The sequence below is a fragment of the Amblyomma mixtum genome, chromosome 10, assembly GCF_055824585.1.
Source record: "Amblyomma mixtum isolate Tamu chromosome 10, ASM5582458v1, whole genome shotgun sequence".
Classification (NCBI taxonomy): domain Eukaryota; kingdom Metazoa; phylum Arthropoda; class Arachnida; order Ixodida; family Ixodidae; genus Amblyomma; species Amblyomma mixtum.
This window is the reverse complement of record NC_143021.1, coordinates 132,112,871-132,137,174: the sequence shown is the minus strand read 5'-3', so window position 1 is coordinate 132,137,174 and position 24,304 is coordinate 132,112,871. Positions and strand designations below refer to the sequence as shown.

Sequence of the window (24,304 nt, the reverse complement as noted above, 5' to 3'; positions counted from 1 at the left end):
CAGACCACGAGTACGCACTCTACAGGGTCAAACAATGACCAAAGTGTACTACAGGGATGTCCTCCGTTGCCTACGTGATGCTGTGCGGCGCAAGAACCCGGAGCTGAGGTCAACAGGAAATTGGTGCACCCATCGCGCCAATGCTCCTGCACAATCCTCGCACTCGAATCAGATTTTTTGGTGAAAAACCAGACTACTGTAGTTCAACAGACTCCTTAGTGTCCTGATATGGCCCCTGCGGTTTCTGGCTGGTTCCCAAAATCAAAAGGCCATTGAAAGGAGCGCGATTTCAGACAAGGAAGAACATTATGGCTGCAACGACAGCTGAGCTAAACTCCGTTCCGAACAGGGCCTTTTCGGAATACTTCCCACAATGGCCCCAAGCAGCACAAACTGATTAATCCTAGAGTGGCAAAAGATTGGCGGAAATTGGCATGAATATTGGTCCTACACCGGCATTTGAGCAATCCGAGACTTTTTCCAACAATGAACCTTCATTCGTGCCAAGATTGGGCCTATACTCAGCCAATCTAGCTGCAGCAATGACCCGTCATTCACGTCTGGGTTGGGCCTATGTTTAGCCAATCTATGAATTATGGCCCGACATTCGTGCCAATAGTATGCCCATATTCAGCCAATCTATGAATTATGGCCCGACATTCGTGCCAATAGTATGTCCACATTCAGCCAATCTATGAATTATGGCCCGACATGCACGCCAATAGTATGCCCACATTCAGCCGGTCTATGAATTATGGCCCGACATTCACGCCAATAGTATGCCCACATTCAGCCGTTCTATGAATTATGGCCCGACAATCACGCCAATAGTATGCCCACATTCAGCCGGTCTGTCATTAATGACCCGCCATTTGCACCAGGACTAGGCCGATTTTCAGCCAGTATCATATTGGCCCCAAGTTTGCTCCGACGAGTGCCCCCTTTTCCACCCTTGATCTGACTTTTAGAGGTGGCATATCAATTGCAAGGCCAGTGGGAAATTATATGCGATTCGGGGTCACACCTAGTTTTATACCACACCTCTTGTTGTATATTCTGTAATTTGTTTTGTGGCCATCACGACTAAAATTCCGTGCAAGACTACACGCAACCATTTGATATGTGAAGTGGCCGACAACAATGCAGCCTAACTCTGCTTGTTCTCCGGCAGCTGGAGTTGCTATATGTAACTCTTGACATATAAGCAGCCAGCAGAAGGCAAAAAGAGAACCGAAAAATAAAAGCAACACTTTAATTCATACACTCATACGCTCGCGCGGGAAGGTCTCCTGGCTAAGAGGTGGTGGGATGGGCCAAGCAGGGGGAAGGTGCAGGGAAAGCAGACGGGAGGGGCTGTCTGCAGGGGGTCAGGGCCATGGGGGGCGGGGTCTCTGAGCAGGGGGCTGACCCAGCACAGGGATTTACAGGTGGGGCTGAGATGGGAGGGGTGGCCGGCTGAAATGCTTCAGCATATCGCCTTTTCCGGCCACCCCCGCGATCGCAAGCACCTGGCAGCCACCTTTGAATAAATCCCTGTGCCACTGTGAGGTCCACCCCCTGCTTCTCACATATGGCGTCTGCACAAGGCAAGGGTGTAGTCAAGGCAAAGAAATGCAGTACAAGAGCACATGAAAATCAAGTTCACTGTCCGACAAACAGAAAACGGGAAGTACACATATTACCACAGACTGGGTCCTGCAGTCAGATTGTACAGCATAAATGCCCCGCAATGAAGCTAGCCTTCTCCACCAACACTGAGCTACTGTCATGAGATTGCCGAAAAATTACTTTGCATGTTATGCAGGCCGTTTACATCTGCGAGATAACTGACAACACAAAACAACACCAACAGAAGCAGACTCCACTGGTGTGCAGGCTTGCTCTGAGTTTTTTCTGACTAAGACCACAACCCAAACTAATCACAGACAATTACAGTAGCAGCATATTCATCATACACACAAAATGATGGCAGAGTGCCAACAAACAAGGCAGGTAAATAGTGTGGCAAAACCAGTTCTGTGATTACAAATAAACCTTTCAAAATTAAATAGTAGAGCAATTAAAAATAAAATTTACCTGTTGCCACCCTGCAGATCCTTAAGCCAATAAATGGCTTTTTGCCTTTCCTCCCGTGCATACTGTACAACCGCTGCACTTCGACCCCCATTATTGCGTTCATCACATTCCCGGCCACCTCTTTCAAGCTCTTTCCGCCTAGGCGGACAAGCTGCTTCCGCTGAAAATAAACAAATTTATGGTTATTTCGAATGAAACACCACACTCTATGGTAAATTCTTTCACAAAATGTAAATGTGTGAGCTCCTGTTTAAGTGCTTATACCAAAGCAGAATACATCACTTTTGATATGAAACCTTTACTATTCCAGCATGAAGTGCAGACCTTAGTATTTTTTTTTGTTCATGCAAATACCAAAGATGTTTTGCCCCCCTTAGCAAAGGTGGTCACTGCTCTATAATGCTGCACCACTCAGCAGTCTAAGTATTATCTTAGCTTCTTCATAGACAATTATGTGCAGGATTTATTTAGTGTCCAGAGCCCTTGAATATTACAGGAATATTTCCAACTCCATGCACATGAGTAAAGCTGCACGAACAGCTATCGTTACATATTGTCAACTAGCTAATTGGGGCATCACTTAAAATAATGAAACTGGCCTGAATAAAATTATAAATTTTTATGAGGCTGAACGCTTTGACAGAACGTGTAACCAATTCTCGTACACACTTTGGTTCTATGAGTAGCAAATTCAGGTGGCAATGCAAGCTCTCTTTCGAAAGCATTAGTTGTACCACTTTTAGCGATACCAGTAGAACAATACATCGGACATAACAATGGACAACTGCAGCATCGTCAGCTGCACCATGTGTTTATGGAAACAAATGGACAGCTTATAACAATGCTGTCGCAGAGCATTATAGGTTATAATAATTTAAAGTGGTGACAGAGATCCAACCTTAAAAGAAACAAAAGCACGAAAATGCTCCAACTGCATGAGCCGAAAGCTTACAGCACAACAGCAAACGTGCAGAGCCGGCACGTCGAAAGTGTCAAGAGCATGCGACTACGCACTCGCAAGATGCCAGCTGTGTAAGGGATGCTTGCATGCCATAGCAACATAGACTAGCTTTTCTGAGTGCACCCTCGCCGTTAAACACCTAGTCTGCTGCATAATGACAGCATAGGCCTGCGTGGCGTGCTGCACTGGCCACGTGTTGCCAGTGTGACTTGTGTCTGCAGTTACCATTCACTGGGTCCTGAAAGCTCCGCTGATTTTCAGTTAAGAACTGCTCCTGAAAAGAGGGCTTTACTTGGGATGCCAATCATGCAGAGCCTGACACACAACCATGGTGTGACCACATGGCCAGGTGCAGTTAAGTACCTCTGGCTAATCAGAGCCGCATGTTGCCATTATGTCTCTTGTTCTTTTTTTTTCCTCTAGTAGTGTAGCCTGAATGTTGGTTTAAGCAGCGCTTAGATCGGTGGCTCGTGTCGTGCATCCTGCTGTTTTGATCAAGTATATTGCTTTTGTGATATAACCCTGCTTTTACAATTATCAGTTACAGCAACATTATCTAGGCACCTCAATATTGTTATAAGCATGTTTGACACAATAGGAGCACTGATCCACACTGTGTAGCACAGTACAGCACAGAAAAGCAGGAGAATTAAAATAAACAGCTTGACCCTGCACGTGCATTTTCTTCCTTGTTGTACCTTACAGACACTAATACCAAGAGCACTGAGTACGCACGCAACATTTTACCATTTAAAGTGCTCCGATTACAGGAATTTCCCGCTACATTGAAACAGTGCATGAACAATGCGAAAGTAAACCATTTATGTGCAGTTTTCAGGATTCCTTCCATTCAGACTGCATAACCAGGGAGTTTTAACGGCATTATTCACAAACAGCATCCACCTACTATTGGTGTTTAGATTTCTTAATACCTGAATTACATTAGGCAAGCAATAATTTGGCAAGCATACAGCTCTGAAAGTCACTGAGAGTTGAATGACAAAACAAATTACTAGAGCAGCCGCCACGCCGTCATCGTGGACGGCAGCTTCCGCTGCCTCAAGTTCCTGCAGTGTGAATGCTGGGAGCGAGGGGTATCATGGCGATGCCACTGCACTCGCTCCCCCAGCATTGACTGGCTCCGGCGTGGTTGGCCTCTGGCAGCGATCCCGGTCATTCAAACGCTGAAGAATGTCCCGCTGCTGCTGGCGGATCTCCAGCAGCAGCCGGATAACCTTCAGCAGGACCGCTGAAATGGAAAAAGTTTTCATGTGAGGAGGCTTCTTAAAGCAGTTAGACCTCATAGTGTCAATAATAGCAACAAGGCAGAGGCAATACTGGGCGTCCACAACCTGCTCTCTGTAAGTCTTCTGAACCGCCACTGAGTACCACTACAAGGTCCTGTTAAACACAAAGATACTTTTGCCTGCAACTGCTCCATCCCTTGCAGATCTGAAGTAAATGTTTGAAATTTCACCTTGCACTAATAATGCCTCGGTGAACTATAGCTGTTCTCAATGCAACAGCTCTCAGAAGGCCTCAAATTCAGTTCTGAAAATTTGTCCACACGGTCCTACCAATTTCCCTTCCTGCTCTTAGGACTTCCCACTGCTAACACGTTACGGCAGAGAATGCAACTGTTTGTCGTAAGTGGATTCCTTCAATGTCACAAACTAGGTGCCAATGGGAAAGCAAAGTGGGCTCAGCAAAAAAATAAATCCATTGAAAGAGCAGCCAATGCGTAAAGTGCAGTGAGTACTTTACAGTACTAAGCCATAATCTGTAAGGCTTCATCTTTTAAATTTTTAGTTATATTTCTTTTAGTCCTCTGCCACAGGTTGCAGCGTCCTAGTGAGGTTAGGGCATGGGGAAAAGAGCAATAAAAGAACCAGAAAGAAAACACGAACATTACAAATACTTAAGGGAAATAAATAGCGCACAAGAGAAGACGGGACAAGCGAGGAGACACCTCGCTTGTCCCGTCTTCTCTTGTGCGCTATTTATTTCCCTTAAGTATGTCATACCAACATGCCCAAGCCTCGTCTCTTCTGAAATGTATTACAAATACAGCATTTGAGGACACACAGCAACCACTGCAGTGGGAATGATGAGAGGACAAAGCTAGGGAAGCAAGGACTCTGGAACTATTTAGAACGGAAACTCTATTGCTCCGCAATTCAAGGTCATGTCTGTATGCGAAACGACCTTGACAGACAGCGGAACACAAAATGAAAATAGAAAAATTAAAAATTATTAAAATGCAATAAAACAAAAATATAAACAGGGCTGGAACAAATAACAAAAACAATAAAATTAAAGAAAAAAAACAAACTAAGATAAATAAAAAGCAACTTTCGCTCTACATTAAGGTTCGGCACAACTGCGGTGAACCTGCCAATTTTTTCGAGTGGGGGGCAGGATTTGTGAGTGTTTTATTTGTGTATTTATATATTCAACATTTAACTTCAATATTTCATCATCATCATCAGCCTGACTACGCCCACTGCAGGGCAAAGGCCTCTCCCATGTCTCTCCAATTAAAACCCTGTCCTTTGCCAGCTGCGGCCACCTTATTCCTTCAAACTTCTTAATTTCACCTGCCCACCTAACTTTCAGCCGCCCCCTATATTTCACTGTTCAGAAGTGCATTTGTTAGCACACATAAAACTTAAACTGAAATGGGCAGCTTTATAAATATGTACACACACCCTCTGTCTAAAACAAGTCTGTGCATACTCTGTTTCAATTTTACTAATCACAAGGCTCGTAAACTTCGGTTGGGACATGATTGGTTGAGGTTACTCAGATTAAATGCTTTACGAGTGTTATGCCAACTAGCTCAGCTCAACTGTGGCTCGTATCAATAACATCCTTAAAAATGAAATGTTTGTCAGAAATCTGATCTCAGTGCAAGCACTGAGACAGGGCGACTGCAGAGAGAAGGTGTGTAGCCCCCTGCAGAGAAATGTTGGGGACGGGGCAACCGCCCACCTTACCCCCCTATTTCAGGATGCCCATATGGAAATGTTAAGTAGAAATGTGTATCAACAGGGTTTACTATAATGGCCATTTAAAACACTTGTCAAGCCTTTGCACAAAGAGTGGTATAGTTCTCTATTAAAGAGACAGCCTACTGTCAGAGGCGAATATAAAACTAATTGCATATTTTGGTAAATCTCTCCATACGTTGGTAATATGCGGGCGAAATTACGATTTAGACAAGAAATTATAATTCAAATAGGCAAAGAATTCCTTTTCAATCAAATACACCTAGGTGTACAATTTATTCATGCATGACGACCTTTCAAAATATTTCCGGAAAAAAAAATCACAACCAAAACCTCCACTATGCTTGCAACAGCGCTGCAATTACAGTGAACAGCCTAAGCTGTCGTGAAAGTCAGTATTCCATGAAAGGCAAAATGTGGACTTTGGGCATCAGTGACATATATCAGCAGTCTTGTTTTAGTGAGTCTTTAATCTACATGAGTGCTTGGAGGCCGCACTTTAGCAACTAATGCAGTGTTTCTGCTGTCATGGTTTGCAGATACCATCAGACAAGAAATGCAGATAAATTTTGAAAATATTCTGCTGTGTCTGCTAGTGCCACAGCTCCACAAGTATTCATTACTTTCAAGGCGTATAGATTGCTGCAAGAACAGACCACGGACAAAGAAAGAGGAACTGCGACAACGTGCCCGCGCTGAGGCAGGAGAGTGGCCACTTAGTGAGTGCTGCTGCTAGGGGCGGCACATGTTGAGGGGGCTACCATCTCCGCCAATTCTACGTGCTTTCCTATGGAGCAGCAGCACACGCACAGAACATTTGCGACCTGAGCCAATGTTTAATCACCCCAAATTTTATATATGCTTTTTTATTTATTTAAACCAGTTAATTCTGAACAAGTGGAAGCTTTCATACTGCTTACTGTCCAATTACTTAAATTTCCGGCCCAACGAACGCGGCATTTGCATGAGCAGGCAACGTGTGGCACTCGCCTCTTCACTGGCTGTGACATGTTAACTAGCGCGAATGAAACAGCAGACAGAGAAGCAGACGCTGCACATCAACTGAAGTTCAATGCACATTCAAGAAAAGGTTCTCACTTCACCAAATCATGTCTGCACATGCGCGAGAAACTCAACTTTGCAAACATTTCCTCTCATAACGGAATAACCGGCAATCACGAAATTCACTGCAAGGTGATGCACACTTTTTGCTATGTATGACAACTCTTTTCCAGTGAGGGCAATTGAAGGGGTGCTCACACACTTGTCTCCTGCTTTATCAGTGCAAAAAGCTTCAATAATCTCCCTATCAGCATACTTGTGGCAAGGATGAGCAGCATGGCTGATAGTACTGGTGAAAGTGAAAGCCAGCGGATTAGGCACGCCACGCAGTTTGTAAACTGCAGTGTCGGGAGTGGTTTACCTTATTCCACTTTCCTGTGTAGGCCAGACGGGCCAGTGCCTCAGTGGAAGACTGAGGAAGCACAGGACAACAGTTTCTGCTCTGATGGCCGCAGGCTGCCCATTGCCCCAAGTGCAAAATCAAAAAATATCTGTTTTTCACTGCACTGTAGTGCTGAAGTGGCTCCACAAGTATGCTGATAGGAAGATTATTGAAGCTTTTTGCACTGATAAAGCAGGAGACAAGTATGTGAGCACCCCTTCAATTGCCCTCACTGGAAAAGAGTTGTCATACATAGCAAAAAGTGTGAATCACCTTGCAGTGAATTTCGTGATTGCCGGTTATTCCGTTATGAGAGGAAATGTTTGCAAAGTTGAGTTTCTCGCGCATGTGCAGACATGATTTGGTGAAGTGAGAACCTTTTCTTGAATGTGCATTGAACTTCAGTTGATGTGCAGCGTCTGCTTCTCTGTCTGCTGTTTCATTCGCGCTAGTTAACATGTCACAGCCAGGGCCTCAGCACCTCGAAGCGGGCCCCTGAGGCGCATGCTGTGATTTGTTGCTTCCTCTGGGCGTTGTGCCACCGATAGCAATCCCTGACCATGTGACTGGCAGCTCAGCATACAGGTGAACGAAAATGTGCAGGACGGTCTCATTTATTTCCTTAGACTGTGACTCCAGGAGCGTGTTTTATACACTGTCTTGAATATTTGTGTGCATTTAGCTACTGCAAGAAATGCACAATTATGCCTTAAGACGGGAAGGGGGCGAGGTAAGAAGTTTGTCGTGCTTATCTCGAATAACGGCTGTGCAACCTGTAAGGACCACGTATTATTCCTCAGTGCTCCCAAAGACAGAACTTGCCGGGAAGCGTGGCAAAAGTCCACCCTCTGTACCGACCGTGTTCACGTGACTGTGGTTGCGAAAATCGTTTCTTCAGTGGTTATGTCAGCCCAAGCAGTTTTTCAAAATCATGCAGCAAAGTCTGACGCGTTCAACCTCACCATAGATGAAATTTCATCGCATCGCATTCCATGTGCTGAGCACAAAGTGGATCTAGCAGCGCATCTTCTAAATTGCTGTGTTTCATTGAGGATGTGACAATTCAGCAAACAAAAAAGATCTCTCAGCAGCAAGTCGCGCAATTTGAGAAAGCTCGCAAAGCTGGCAGCTGAGGCACCAAGTGTGAAAAATGATCTTGGTTAAAACAGCCGACCTCTGAATGATCCAATGAGAGCCTACCTCTCACAGTTTCATTGAGACTTCCAAGTTTCCAGGTGCGCGCGGTAATGAGAAACCGAACATCAGTGTGCTTATTGATAAGTGTTACGGCGCAAGCTTACAGCAGCGCATACATGCTTTGGCCAAAGAACCAAACAGAGGTGGTGCTGGTTATGCTTCAGTGTTTCGCTTCTAGTAGTTTTGCTTTTGAAGTTGTTTTAAGCATTCAAACAGACTGATGCTGGTTTCCTTAAATGACATCAATGACCTGCTTACAATGTTTTGACACCACTTGTGTCAACATGAAATTAAGAAAGAGTGGGTACAAAGTTTCCTCTGGTTATTAAATTCAATGTACAACTCAGAGATTAATACACCATTCAGCTTGAGCCGCAACAAGAGAAACATATGACAGACGGAGCAAAGCACAGCTTCAAGATCTTGGCAGCCGCATAGGCTTTGTATTTGCTGCTCTAGCATGCCATGAATGCATGTGACACAGTGCTCACTTGACTGCTTTCAGTCATTGTACTGACCGTGTTTCTCCTAAACTTCAAAGTTACAGTTGAATACAACTATGTGCTGAGAAGGCAGCTGCTGGCACCATTTATTAATCGGTTACACACACAGCCTTCAGTCAAAATAGCCCAGAACGTGGGCAGAGATATAAAGGCACATTCCTCGAACGAAAAGGAGTTGTTTCAAGTAGGTGAACATCATATATGCATCGAAATCAAGCGCCTGTGCCAGGTGCGCCCATTTAATCGCCAGAAAAATGAGCAACAAAGGCCCCCCATACTGGCGCTGCCCCTTGCGGCCATGTCTTGCGTAAAAGTCACACTAACTGGCCGCACCCAGCGACGCCATTGGATCACCTCTCTTCTTCTACCGTGGAAATATACGGTCTTTAAAATTGAGTACACTGTCCCTTGGCCAGTATTTGTAGCAGTGCTGGCTCACTACTGAGAAAAATAAACGAACTCATTCCATTCTCTCAAGCTGTCCTTGTCTCTCGTTTACCCTAATGTATTGTTCAGACTCATGTATTGGTCTCACACAAGTAAAGAAAGTGAAAAGTCTCACGATCAGTTGTTGCAGCTGCCAGGTCTGCTTCATCACTGTCGGGTTGCACGGGGGATGCCGCACTTGCTTCAGCAGAGCTGGGGTGGTTTGGTGGAGCTGAAGGTGAACGCGAATGCAGCATTAGTGGTGATGGAGTGGCAAAGAAAATGCTACTAAGTAGAAGAACACCAATAAATATAACTAAATACAGCTGTGTTAATTAAGCATCTTTTTGCTGAAAAACAACACCTGCACTCTCGCTGTCCACATACAAGTGAGTGACGACTAGATTTCTCATGAATCAGCAGGCTGCTATGGTACAGTTAAGTAACCCAAAATTCCTGCCATATATGGACCAAAAGGGTTAATAGAATACACATATCGCATCATACGAAGACATTTATTTGAACCTGGCTGCATTTCAATTAAGGTGAAGTGCAGAATGTGCTTGTGTGCAGTCATGACAGCGCTAATTAAAGATCCCCAGGTGGTGAAATTATTCAGGAGTCCTCCACTACGGGGCACTTCTCCCTCTTGATCCCTTTCAACGTGCCATGGTGGCTCAGTGGTTAAGTAGCTCGACTACTGACCGCAGTACTCGGGTTTGATCTCGACCACGACGGCAGTGTTTTGATGGAGGCAAAATACAGAATGCGCCTGTGTGCCGTCACTGTAAGTTAAAGAACCCCATGTGGTCTAAATTCATTCGGAGCCCTCCACCATGGTGTCCCTCATAAACTTAGTTGCCTTGGGACGTAAAATTTCATAATTTACAATTTCTTCATCCTCTTCCCTAATGTGGTTCGAATGTTTACCGAAAGAGTGTAACAAATAATGCATGCTTAGTTTCCAAAAGCTATATTAATGCGAACACATTAGACGACGTGTTGACGCAGAAACCTAGCGTTGCCCGAAAAGTGGAGTTACAAAAACCTGGGAGCATCAGAAAAATCACTCCCACAAAAGGTGTTCAAGCAGGAATTGAACCACCGCCCTTTGTGTCGTGAGACGGGCACTCTGCCCCTACACCACGGAAAGGCATTTGTTCCAGTGCGATAGTTTGTGGCTCATTGGTGCTAAAACAGAGTTTGGTTTGGTTTATGGGGGTTTAACGCCCCGAAGCGACTCAAGGCTATGAGCAGTGCCGTACTAAAGGGCTCCAGAAATTTTGACCACCTGGCGTTCTTTAACGTGCCCTAAAACAAAGTCTCACCCAAAAATTGTCATCTACGAATAGTTGCATTTAGAAACCTGAGTGATCAATGCAACCCAAAAACAACTATACGATAGGACACACACGGCAACTACCAACACAGAAGCAACTACAGTGGTTGCGGTAGCAGGCGCATACTATGTTTAGAGACAAAGCAGCTGGCTTCACATTGTACGAAAGTTAGTACCTTGAGTACCCAGAGTAACTGTTATTATTAGTATGAACTCAACTCTATATATGAGTGCAACTAAAAAGAAAGGAAATACTGCTGGTGCTAAAAAATAACATTGTTACTTCTCCATTGCATTAGAAAAAGGACTGAGGTTCACTTGTTCACAGGAAGACTGCATAACGAAAGGTTAAGCTTCTCACTCGTACTAAAAAAATAAAAGTACGAATAAGTAAAAGACGAAGACATATCACGGATTCACAGGGAAGCTGTGCTTTCGTTTGGTGCCTGCGCACTCCGGCTTAAAAACACTCCCATAAACTGTGACTGCAATCTGCTTGCAAGTGAGCAAACCATAAAATGCAAGTGAGAATATGTGGCGCAAGTGATTCTGCACATATATACAGATAGAGCGCAGGGGCTTGGTGGACTGAGCGCCAGTACCCGCGGCTCGACATGCGTCTCTCCCTGCAGTGCATCCGCTGTTAGACAGATCCAAATGTTACCGCCCCGCAACCGACAAGCAGATTGTTCTCATTATTTAAATGTTGCGGGTCTGCCTGACAGCTACAGCAAAGTAAATATTTTTCCTACGGTGACGACGACCTCACGTGACAAACTGGAAACGGCCAGTGGAGGTCTGATTGGCTCATCGCAGGAGGGCTTCCAGGCTATGACCAAAATTTTGTGTAGGTGCAGATCTGAGTGATGAGGCAAGCGGCATGGGAAAAATGCTTCGAGTGACAGCGCTGCTCGTTGCTTGCCGCCGTCGCCTTCTCAAGCTTTTGCATACATGGAGCTCAGCATTCAGTTGAAAAGTCACCTCTCGCATCCAATCAGATTCACAAACGCAGAGTGTGAGCGAGGCGAAATGCATGCACTGAAGAGAGTGTGCTGATCTATGGTGTTTTTGAAGCAGTCAGTAGCTAATATCTTTTATAGCTTACGGGGTGTTGGGAGCTGCACCGCTGGCACCGCTGGCACATCTCCGGCACATTCGTTTCCTAAGGAAAAATTGCATGTATTTTGAGAATACCATTGATTTAGGTGCTACTACTTAAAAATTTAGGACTTTCAAATTACCTTACAGTGCGGAGCTCTCAAATGCCGAGCTGTATTCATAGCGCTTTGCCTTTCTTTCGGCACTGTTGTAGGTGCCTGCAAAAGATTACAAACCAAAAACACAGTTCCTGTGCCGTCAGAACCAAAACTGCCAGTTCACATAAAGTCAGGGCAAAATAGCGGTGCACTAAATTTTGGACATTACACACACCAGAACACTTTAGCATTTGGTACCAAAGGTTGAACGTCTTGAAGCTGCTCATGGGGAATGACAAGCACTGTAGGAGAAGGCTTTGAATCAATTTTAACGCTTTATCTGCTTGTCATTTAAAAGAAAATCTACTTCCTTTCATAAACAGCCTCTGGAGGTCTGAATAAATATTTTGAACTTGTCCTGTAATGAGAAACATGCCCCTGTTTTCTACACTAGAGACTGGTAAAACGTGGCCGGCAGTCAAATGCTTCGAGCCAAAGAGAAACTATGCGTTAGCAGTGGTGGCTCTTCCATCACCTATGGACACTGCACATAAGATGTGCTTGCACTTGCTTCTGCATGCTTTATGGTATCCTTTCTCACCGTCATGTGATGGTAGTACTGAGAACAATGCCCTATCATGGCTGGTCTCTTGCAAACAAGTCTGAAATTCTCATGCTCCAACATGAAACAAATTGTGACACATTATGCAATAAAAAGAGCTTAACGAATTTACGCTACTTACGTCACACAGTAAAGTTGATATTAAATTTTGTGAAGGCGCTCCTGCATGTTCACTTTTACCACTTCCATACACACTCAAAAAAAGAAAGTATACTATCAAAAGAAAAATGCATTCCCCTATAATGATTACTCAGCCGGCTGGTGCTTCATGCACATCAAAATATCTTCAACCATTAATCACATGCGCAGCTAAATCTGCAGTTTCTTTTCATGCGCACTTAATTTTAAGCATATTGTGCTTTGTGATTCAATAGCTTCACTGCTACATAATCTTCGCAGCATACTGTTTGTGACACCATCAAGACTCAGACTTTGCGCTTTAATACTGTTGCTTATTGCCTCCTATGAGATTTATATGTGAGAAACCTATTCAGGTTTCGCCTAACTGAATAGCATTTCAAATTGGACTGGTTGGTTATTATCATGGTTTGCATTATAATACTTCTGGAAGCTGACACAGTAACAGCAATAGAACAGAACGTGAATGAGCAAGCTGTTAACTGAAAGCTTACTCTGGAGTACATTTCTACCAGAATTCAAAGAGAAAACAAAATTCCTGAAATGCATGTAAGGATACATCTCTTATGCTGAGACTAAACCCTTTTCTTTGCATTTACGTTTCTGAAAATTCCTTCCCCTGCCTCGAAATCATAACTGATGAGTCCGTCACACATGGCCCATCATTTCCCAATTCATATAGTAAGCTTCCCATACCTCCCCGATTAAATCTCTCTGAAGAATACCCACCCGAGTTTCATTGAACTGCAGTTTAGCTCAAATTAAGAAGCGCAAGAGGACTATGGAAAGCTTACCATATGGAATCAGGAAAAGACTAAATGAGGCCAGCCTGTCAATTATGCTTTCTAGGTAGATAGATTTGAGCGCGCCTCGACAGCCAGTTGGCCTAAACGAGCACACACTAGGTCAAACACAAACCTCATGAGATGAACACCATACATTACAAAGATAAATTAAAAACATTCATTCAAAATGAGCCATGAAAAATGCAATTTAGGCGAATATGTCCATGCTAAAGAAAGTATAATTATATGTGAAGATATATGTGATCTCATTTGGTGGCTTTTGCATGAGGCACACAAAATCTCAGTAACATCAATAACAGTTCACAGTCAATAGAGCCACGCACGACTTCATCAGAAAACTGCATGTCCCACATGAGTTGCCTGGCGTGAAGAGTAAACATACTGAGGTCTGCTAAGTGAGAATTAGAGCTGTAGTAAGAACAGCGAGCAATGTAAAATAAAGAATACGTATGAGCTTATACTTGAACATATTAGATTTTCTTGCAATAGCTAACAGACATTATTCCCGCCCACTTGTATGAAAGAAATTTTTCCGCTAACCTAGAAATAAGACCATCTTGCCTCAATGCGAACAAGACAATTAAATTTACATACGGAAGAAGTTTTGGAAATGCAAAAAAGAAAGGTTTAGTTGGGATAAAAATGTACAAAAAGCAATGTGCTTTTTCAGCTGAATAACTGCTTTCACTGCATGTTATTGGAATTCTGTTCTCACTAAGAGTTCCTATAAAAGTAACTGTACTGGAAAACGCTCAGCTGACAGTTTAGTCACTTGTGTTCTGTGCCACTTGACTTCAAGTTTTCTGTCAAAGTTTATGAAAGAGCTGGGATACAAGACCAACACCCAATTTCCCCTCTTCGCGCTACTATATGCATTACAATGATGCAGGCAACAACATATGCTGCATGTGCAGCACTGGTAGCTCTGGTACGCAGGGATGGGCAAATACCCTCATTTTTCTTTTTCTCCCTCATTCTCACTTCGAACTATTTTAAAATTTGCGGCAATAGCAAAATACAAAAAGCAGACGGGAAAAACAGGTGGCAACATCAAGAGGCGCCAACTTCCAAACTACATTCATTGTGTGGACAGTACATACATCTCACAAGCTCCAAAGCACCTCACAAAGAAAAAAATGTGATGGATAACAAAAGGGAGGGCTCTGGACTGCTGCGGACATCAGGAATTTTTGCAATAAAGCTAAAAATGCCTCACTGAGATGATGTGACCCTGCATGTGTGACCTCAACTGCTCCGAAAACCTTGCATGTATGCACATTGCAAACCGCATGCTCGCACAGCTGAGCATTCGCACGCTGGCCTCTTTGGCCAAAGTAGAACTTCCTGAAAATCAAACTTTGCAGTTTTAGAAATGCATTACTGGGCAGTTCTTCACAAAGAAAACAGCTGCTCCCATGTGGGCTGTTGAAGCAACTGGCATGTGTTGACAAGGCTGGCTCAGCCACTTTGCTGTGCACATTAGGCCATGCGGTGGACAACCGCTGCACATCCTAAAAGGCTCCCTCAATGCACATCGGCAACATAGTAAATACTAGCCACGCTGTTTAGCAATTTACACAACCTGCTCAGCATGATTTTAACAACATTATGACCACTTACCAGGTTACCCACAAGCGATCATAATGTGACCTTTCTTACATTTCTGTAATGCCCGTCCCACTAGCCAATTTAATGCCATTCAAATCGCATGGCTTATCACCTAATGTGATCAATCAGCTGCTACACAAGAACATTTAATTTAATTAGGTTCAAATGGCAAATGTATACTTTGGACACCAGATACACAGAAGAAGCAAGAAATGTGCAAAAACAATGTGCGCACTGCCAAAGTTTATACTTTTATCTATTGAGTTTAGCTAAAAGAAATGAATTTAGGTGTGACACTATTCACACTGGAGGCTGTCATGGATACCTATCACTCTCAGTCTCAGCAGCAGTTAACGGCAACGTCAAGCGTGAAGTGCAACCTTGCCCAGCACCACCCACCATTTTGGGTTCTGTATTTCTTGTTGGTTGGAGCTCCACGCGTATTTAGCTAAGAAGCACTTAAAGTTGAAACTGAGCGCTTCCCCTTTTTGATGTCAGCTCCACACTCTGCCGTGTCAGCCATATCGTTTGTTTATATTTATAGAATTTGTGGTTGACTTTATACTTGGCTTTTGATGGCTAAAGTGCTCCATAACGACCTGATATACTATTTGCTCCCACAAAAATGTTTTCACCCGCTTTTTGAAAATGCTACACAACAATTCCAAACAGCTTTTACGTGCACTGATGTACCCTAATTGTAATCAAATTTTTTTGCCGATTATAATTGGTATCATTTGTTTATGACATTTTTTGCTGTGCAGCTCTGAAAGAGACTGAATGAATGCAATGTATAAGCTTCCAATAAATTCGAATTACACAAGGGTATAAGCCTGGTGCTCCGCAAGGCTAGTTCCCATTAAGAAGCATAGTTGACAACCACCACTTAGTCGCTTACCAGGCTGGCCAAGTGTTATATTGCCTACTGAGCCAGAGGACCCAGGTTCAATCTCAGCCACAGTGGTTGTGTTTAAAGATGGAATGCTAAAGGTAGCTGTGTGCTTCGATGTCAGAGAATGTTTAAGATATCATTTAAGGCAGTGTTTATTCTCCCGGCATCTGGGAGAATGGTCGAGAAAACATTCTCCCGGCATTCACCTGTGATTACCTGAAAAAAAAAACCATGACACACTTTCCGTAAAAACTGGCTGCGATACTCTCACTGCCACCTTACAGGAAAGCACAGAAACGTGACTTACGCATGTCAAGAGCACCTGCTTACTGGAACATGTATTAACGATCTCTTTGATGTTGTCGTCATGTTAACCAAATAAAGATGAGTATTTGTGGCGTGGAATTCCAGCACATTGAACATCAAACTAAGTACAGTCAACCAGGAGCATGCTCACAAAAAAACAGAAATAAATAAAGTGCAAAAAGGCTAAATGAGGAAGACTAACAACACACACCACCAGCGTCTTCAGTTAGCGAGCTCGAGACTTGCACCGACTATGTTGAACCACACTGATCTTCAAGTTTTGCAATGTGAAGTTCTCAGAAGCCTGGAAAGGCCATAAAAAAAAATCTAACCTCAACCTGTCCTAAATCACTGCAAGAAGCGTGTAAGACGGCCACATTACTTCCCCCTAGACCACCTTCAATGAACTTCTGCCAGCAGCAATGAATGAAGAAAATTCTCACAGCACCTTCTGTAGCAAATGAATTGATTATGAGGATAATTTTAGCCCGAAAATTATGCTGTTTGCCGACACAATAAACACTGCCATAATTTAGTCCGAAGCTCTCCGCTACGACGTGGCCCATGTGGGGCTTCAGGACAATGAACACCACAGTTAACATTTCCGCACAATATACTTTGTTTGCAATGCAACTACTTACGGCACTTGGTAACGACAGTGGCCGCGCAGCACACCCACTCGCCTTCGGCCGATGGGTCGGCTTCTGCCTGCGCGAGGCGGATTATTTCGCGCCCGCGCGCAGACTTCGGCCACAGGCATTCCTCGCTGCCTTTTAGCCATGACAGCGGCACAACGGCCACACTGTCTTCCTCCAGCGGAAGCTTAACCACTGCGAATCGCTTTGGCATGCTGCATGAAGGAAACGGGAGCAAAGATCAGTAGGGAAATTAAGGGTTTTTTGATCACATCGCTCGCCTTGTCATGCATGTTCATACCTCTCACACAAAGGCCTCGCAACACAATGAACGAAGTCAACGCTCTCGAGGAATTACTCGTTTATTGAATACTAAGCATGCTGCAATTCTGAAGCGTGTGATAAATCACTAAATCAAACGACTGACATCAAAATGACAAACAGTAATAAATAAGGCTACTGAGGAAAGCTTTGTTACATCGAACGAGACAACAGTTATGTTTAAATATGCCATGCATCAAGAATTATCCCATATCGACAGGCTTTCTCTGAAGTAACGCATCATTAGATAGCTGCAGGGGAAATAAGACTCCAGAAGAAAAACACAGATTACACAAAGCAAACCACCAACGAGGCCTGCTCACTATTGTCCCTCACATCACGGTAAAGACATGAGTATAACGCATGCAGAAAAAAAAACGATTAGCACAAATACTTACGCAAACGTAGGATTGCTGGTTTCCCCGGTCTTCAATGTGGTGACAAGAGAAGCAGAAAAAACAATAACGCAGACAGGCGCGGACAAGATTCAAGGTGCAGCGCGCTCGACACGACGGCACGACGGATAAAGCAGTGAAGAGAGGAGGCAATGGAGGGATGACCGAATGCCAAAGAAGTGGAGAGATGCATGTGTACTTTCAGATGCATTCTTTGAAAGTGTATGTAGGAGGCGCTACCTAGGGGGCTTTATTTTTTTGTACGTTTTTATTTATCAAATCACTACACCTTATGAATATTTTTATTTAAAACTAACAGATGTAGCGTCTGCATCTTGTACTCAAGTAGTCTTACTGGCAAATGATAAGGCTATTACAAAATATTTTCTAACAAAACGAAATATTCGGTCAGCTTCACATTTTTCACACAAGGTGCACAATGTTCCCGTTTTTCTTTTGCGCGTGATGTTTTTTGGGCAACTTAGCTTCCTGAGGTGTTGTATTGTCTCATTGTCGCATATTGTTGCGGGTCGCTCATCCGTTGTCTTTTGGCATCTCGGCTCTTTTGCGCTCCGATATGAGTTCGAAGTCTCGAAAATATCATATTGTTCAAAAAGAATACGAGGAGGTTTTGAAGGAGCTCGGCGTCCCGCGAGTGCCGGTCGAATCTCCGTCTGCGCGCTTGAAGTCTCGCGGCAGCAAGAGGACAGGCAGCGAAGCTTCCGACGTTGGCTCCCCTCCAATCCAGCTACCGCCCGGAGCAAGCAAGCGACCTAGGAGCGAAGTCACAGCCGGCGCTTGCGCCAGTAGCAGCGGACAAGCTGCTTCGTCGCTACCTGCAGACTCGACGGTATCTTCTGTGCAGGGTGGTCTGGACGAGCCCGATTTTACGTCGGAGAGCAGCACACATACCGCAAGCGGAAGGACAAGTGACTGTACCTCGTCCTCGGACAAGTCCGATGCTGAAAGTGTGTCCCCGAACAACCCAGCGGTCAGTGTGGAATTAGGCGGGTTTAATGAAAACGCTAGCGGGCCTTTTCAGAACTACCTCTCAGCTGCACAGGAGCTAGCTGCCATAGCTAGCAAACACAATTTGACCCACGCATGCATAAATGATATGCTTGATTTCTGCCGTCGGCGTGGCATTGCGGAGCTACCGAGAGACGCAAGAACCATCATGCAGACGCAGCGGAAAGCTCACTTGGAACGCTGTGATTCATTTGCTCATTTCGGCCTTGCTGAGGGAATTCAGCAGGCGGTTGGGCAATTACCTGTGCCGGCAAATATCAACCTTCAGGCAAATATCGATGGATTGCCCCTGCATAGGAGTAGCCAAACATCATTCTGGCCGATACTATGCAGAGTCACGAATCTCAAGGGGTCCACACCATTCATGGTGAGCGTGTATTGTGGCGTAGGGAAACCACCCTGTCTGCAGGAATACCTTTCACCTTTTTTGGAAGAAGTCCGCAGCCTTACGTGCAATGGACTCATCGTGAGAGGGGTTCACATCACCGTGAGCTTGTCAGCTGTCATCTGTGATGCCCCTGCGAGGAGCTTTGTCAAGGCCATCACTGGGCACACAGGATATTATGCCTGTGAAAGATGTAACCAAAAAGGCCGTTACATCGAAAACAGACTTACTTTTCCTGACCTGCATGCTCAGCCACGAACCGATGCCTCATTTCGTTCCCAGGATGACCAGCGGCACCACACAGGTGTTTCGCCCTTTACATCGTTGGATGTCGATATGGTGGAACTTTTCCCTACTGAATATATGCACTTAGTCTGCCTGGGTGTCATGCGGAGGCTTATCAGAAACTGGGTGTGTCAGGGACATGGTGCTAGACTGAGCCGTGCTGACCGGATTGAGCTCAACAAGAGGCTACGAGAAGCAGCCGCAAGCTTCCCAAGCTCCTTCCAGCGGAAGCCAAGGGGGACGGAAGAGCTAGACCGCTGGAAAGCGACAGAGTTCCGGACATTCCTGCTTTACCTGGGACCCACAGTTCTGAAATCCATCCTTTCTGACGAGCTGTACAAACACTTCCTACTTGTGCATGTAGCTGTTCGCATACTTGCCTCTCCTGAACACTACCTAGCTCTAAACAAGTTTGCAAAGGATCTCCTCAGATACTTTGTGCAAGAGTTCGGGAAGCTTTTTTGATTCATATTGCAGCGAAGAAGCACGAACACAAGTAGAAGGAACACGCAAAAAACACGGACGAACGCTGCACTCACAACTGGTTTACTGCGAAAAGATTTCGAGGTTAAAATGGCTCACGCATCTGCGCACTACAGAAAGAAAACCATAACAAACACGTGCCAAGAAATAACATCTTATCATAATGCCGCAAAAAGGTTGTATTCCGAAGCGTACAAAAAAACGGATGCATCACTAATGCAGCAATCTGCTTTTTCCTTTATGCGAAAGTTTAGTTTAGTTTATGGGGTTTAACGTCCCAAAGCGACTGAGGCTATGAGAGACGCCGTAGTGAAGGGCTCCGGAAATTTCGACCACCTGGGGTTCTTTAACGTGCACTGACATCGCACAGTACACGGGCCTCTAGAATTCCTCCTCCAAAGAAATTCCAGCCGCCGCGGCCGGGATCGAACCCGCGTCTATCGGGTCAGCAGCCGAGCACCATAGCCACTGAGCCACCGCGGCGGCCTTTATGCAAAAGGCCTCCAGGAGTTCACGCACCGTTTTATACTTGCTTCTGCCTAGAATTCGAACACTATCGAAACGTGGCGAACATGTCACGCATGACTGGCAGTGCCTAACCAAGTGCACATTCTCTTTGTTCTTTAAATTCCTTTGGTGCTCCCCTAGCCGGTCGTTAATACATCGCCCCGTTTGACCGATGTAAACTTTTCCACATGAAAGTGGCAGCTCGTACACCACCTCAGAAGCACATTGCACATAGGGCGTAGTGTGCTTTTTACCACACCCGCTTCTCCTTGTTTCGCTTCCGGAAATACGAGGGCACAACTTTGACAGCTTCACCGGAGCCGAAAAAACGAGCGGCACCCCATACCTGTTCGCAACCTTCTTCATGTTATGCGACACCTTGTGTAGGTAGGGGGCAACTTCCGGACCACTGGACCGGCAGAGCCCTTTACACTACTGCGCTATTGTTAACAAGATTTTAGATGCTTTTAGGAAGCATGGAAAGGGACTAACATTTACTTTTGAGACACCGGATAACGACGAACTTCAGTTTCTAGATATTCGAGTGAAGTTGGGCAGAGATCATACTTGTTGGATGTACGCCCCTCGTGTTCAGAAGCAACTCTTGCCTTTCGACTCTGCTCATTCGAAGGTGATAAAAAGAGGCATAGTTAGTTTGTGTCTAGATTCGGCGCTTGAGAAATCGTGCGTCCATGAGATGCAGTCTAGCTTTGAGAACCAATTGGCTAGAATTTTGTCAGCGGGCTACCCCTTGTCGGTCGTGACTTCTGTAGCAGAAGCTTGCCTGAAAAAAGAGAAGGCACGCACAGCGAACTCCAAGAAGAAAGAGAGGAACATGAACCTGCGACCGGAAGTTGCCCCCTACCTACACAAGGTGTCGCATAACATGAAGAAGGTTGCGAACAGGTATGGGGTGCCGCTCGTTTTTTCGGCTCCGGTGAAGCTGTCAAAGTTGTGCCCTCGTATTTCCGGAAGCGAAACAAGGAGAAGCGGGTGTGGTAAAAAGCACACTACGCCCTATGTGCAATGTGCTTCTGAGGTGGTGTACGAGCTGCCACTTTCATGTGGAAAAGTTTACATCGGTCAAACGGGGCGATGTATTAACGACCGGCTAGGGGAGCACCAAAGGAATTTAAAGAACAAAGAGAATGTGCACTTGGTTAGGCACTGCCAGTCATGCGTGACATGTTCGCCACGTTTCGATAGTGTTCGAATTCTAGGCAGAAGCAAGTATAAAACGGCGCGTGAACTCCTGGAGGCCTTTCGCATAAAGGAAAAAGCAGATTGCTGCATTAGTGATGCATCCGTTTTTTTGTACGCTTCGGAATACAACCTTTTTGCGGCATTATGATAAGATGTTATTTCTTGGCACGTGTTTGTTATGGTTTTCTTTCTGTAGTGCGCAGATGCGTGAGCCATTTTAAGCTCGAAATCTTTTCGCAGTAAACCAGTTGTGAGTGCAGCGTTCGGCCGTGTTTTTTGCGTGTTCCTTCTACTTGTGTTCGTGCTTCTTCGCTGCAATATGAATCAAGAATGTTACCAACTTGCCCAAAAACGTGTTTTACTCAGTTCGGGAAGCTGTATGGAGAAAAGCAACTGGTTTACAACGTACACACACTGGCGCACTTGGCAGAACAGTGCTTGAAGCACGGCCCCGTTGACAGTTTCAGTGCTTTTCCGTTCGAAAGCTACCTCGGAAAAGTTAAGAAAATGCTGCCGACGACTAATAGGCCTCTCGCCCAACTGAGCAGAAGGATGTCCGAAGCAAGGCATTGTGTGCGTTTGAGTACAGAAGTGGAGCGGCTCACAAAAGTTGGTGACTGCTTTCTGATTGACAGCTGTGCTGTTGTCGTCACTGAAATCATGCACGACAATGTTAAAGCGGATATCTTTCCAAATGGCAAGGATTTTTTTAAGGCACCGATACCCTCCTCAAGGCTCAACATCTGGCGTTTCAATGCTGTTGGTCAACAAACCAAGATCTGGCCCCTCTCATACCTCAAGGGCAAAGTGCAATGCGTGAGGCTTAAGCACAAGCGGAAACATGTCATTTTTCCATTGCTTCACCTTCAATGAAACCAGCGTTGTCGAACCTTGAGCAGTATATGTGCCTGCATCAAAGGAGCGGCCTGAACCGTGCCATCATGTTGGGCTGGGGGTTCATCTTGAATGCCCAGTTTTCTTGAGTAGCCGCTGAAATCCTTGTGCCTACCAAAAGGAGACTTCCGTATTTTACCTCCATCAAAATGCAGCCTGGAATTAGGTTTGGTTTGGTTTATGGGGTTTAACGTCCCAAAGCGACTAAGGCTATGAGAGACGCCGTGGTGGAGGGCTCCGGAAATTTCGACCACCTGGGGTTCTTTAACGTTCACTGGCATTGCACAGTACACGGGCCTCTAGAATTTCTCCTCCGAAGAAATTCAACCGCCGCGGCCGGGATCGAACCTGCGTCTTTCGGGTCAGCAGCCGAGTACCATAACCGCTGAGCCACTGTGGCGGCGCAGCCTGGAATTAGTTTGCGTTCTTGTGCACACTAGCAGAATACCATAGCCACGTGACACCACGACGAGTGAACAGCCAACACTAACACAATGAAGTTATGCCACAAGTTATTGAACGATGTTTACTAACAGAGCTCCGGAATATGCATATTCCACCTGAGGCACATGCACTGAAGTATATGGAGTGCTTTTGTCTTCAAGATTGGTGCTGATGCTGGCTACTTGTGCGTTGACATCTCCTCCGTGTCGCGGCAGCAAGAAGAGGAGGGGCAGCAAAGCTTTCAACATTAGTACCTCTCCACTCCAGCTACCGCCCAGAGAAAGCAAGCGACATAGGAGTGAAGTCTTCGACCTTGGAAGATAAAGGCCCTTTTCAGGGCCACCCAAATGTGCCGGCAGGGCTGCAGCTGCGCCTCTGATAACTGCCCATTCCCCTCAAAAATGCTCTAAATGCCAAACCGCAGGGCAGTGTTTCTTTGGTGTCGCATCAGCGTCTCAGCTACTGGAATCGCCAGAGGCAAAATTTCGGTGCTAGGAAGGTGTTTGTATAAGTCAAAACGCTTTTGTCACCCAGTCTTCGCGCACTTTTACGTGGGAAGCTCCCAGACACCCTTAGAGCGTGTGGGGGTAGCGGTCTCGGACTCGAATGAGATGCCCTCGACTCAGCGTGGCAAGCTCAGCGGAGACCAGCCACCAAGTGACAAGAGGTTTTTGGGCGTTCGGTGCCCAGCTTTCGCTGGTCGCAAGCCAGAGAATGGGTCGGAGCCAGAGGTTTACAAAGCAAAACAAAGTTTATACAGCAATTGAGACGATACAGAGGGTTTCACAATCACTAGTACAGACACGTACAAAGTGATTAATTGAACAATGCAACACGTGGAAAGTTAAACTCGAGAGAGAATACAATACAGAGGCAATATTGCACCTAAAGTGCACTAACACAAGAGAGAGAGGTAAACAAACAAAACACAATTTGTTCACCGGGCACTGCGGCAGTCCGACGACCAGAGTTCCACGACGATGCCGTCCCGCAGACTAGCAAACGTTGCTTCGTTGGTCCGATGCTGGCCGAGTGGTGTTTTCCCGGGAGTCGAACGGGCGCGCTTCGATGAAGCTTAAAGGGAGACTGAGGCGGTTTTCGAATCAGCTAATTTTTTAGGGTTTTGAAGTAGTCTCATTGCTGATCACGTCTGTGAAATTATTTTTTCGATTTTGGCTAAAACAGTAGCGCAATCACCAAT

The 24,304-nt window shown here is 45.2% G+C and overlaps 1 protein-coding gene and 1 pseudogene across 1 annotated transcript; one reads left to right on the top strand and one right to left on the bottom strand.

The window, feature by feature from the left end:
- Positions 1-1,293: 1,293 nt before the first annotated feature.
- Positions 1,294-7,385, bottom strand: LOC149326978 (uncharacterized; annotated as a pseudogene).
- An 11,065-nt stretch (positions 7,386-18,450) lies between these two features.
- On the top strand, positions 18,451-22,638 carry LOC149326977 (uncharacterized). The gene is made up of 2 exons (XM_089564743.1): positions 18,451-20,010; positions 22,132-22,638. Exons 1-2 carry the CDS (start codon positions 18,451-18,453, stop codon positions 22,636-22,638), a joined length of 2,067 nt encoding a protein of 688 aa, XP_089420869.1.
- The last annotated feature ends 1,666 nt before the right edge of the window (positions 22,639-24,304 follow it).

Coding starts and splice junctions, on each gene's coding strand:
- LOC149326977 (XM_089564743.1), top strand. CDS start 18,451: ATGAGTTCGAAGTCTCGAAAATATCATATTGTTCAAAAAGAATACGAG. Junction 20,011..22,131: donor AGGATCTCCTCAGATACTTT/GTGCAAGAGTTC, acceptor TGTTTTACTCAG/TTCGGGAAGCTGTATGGAGA.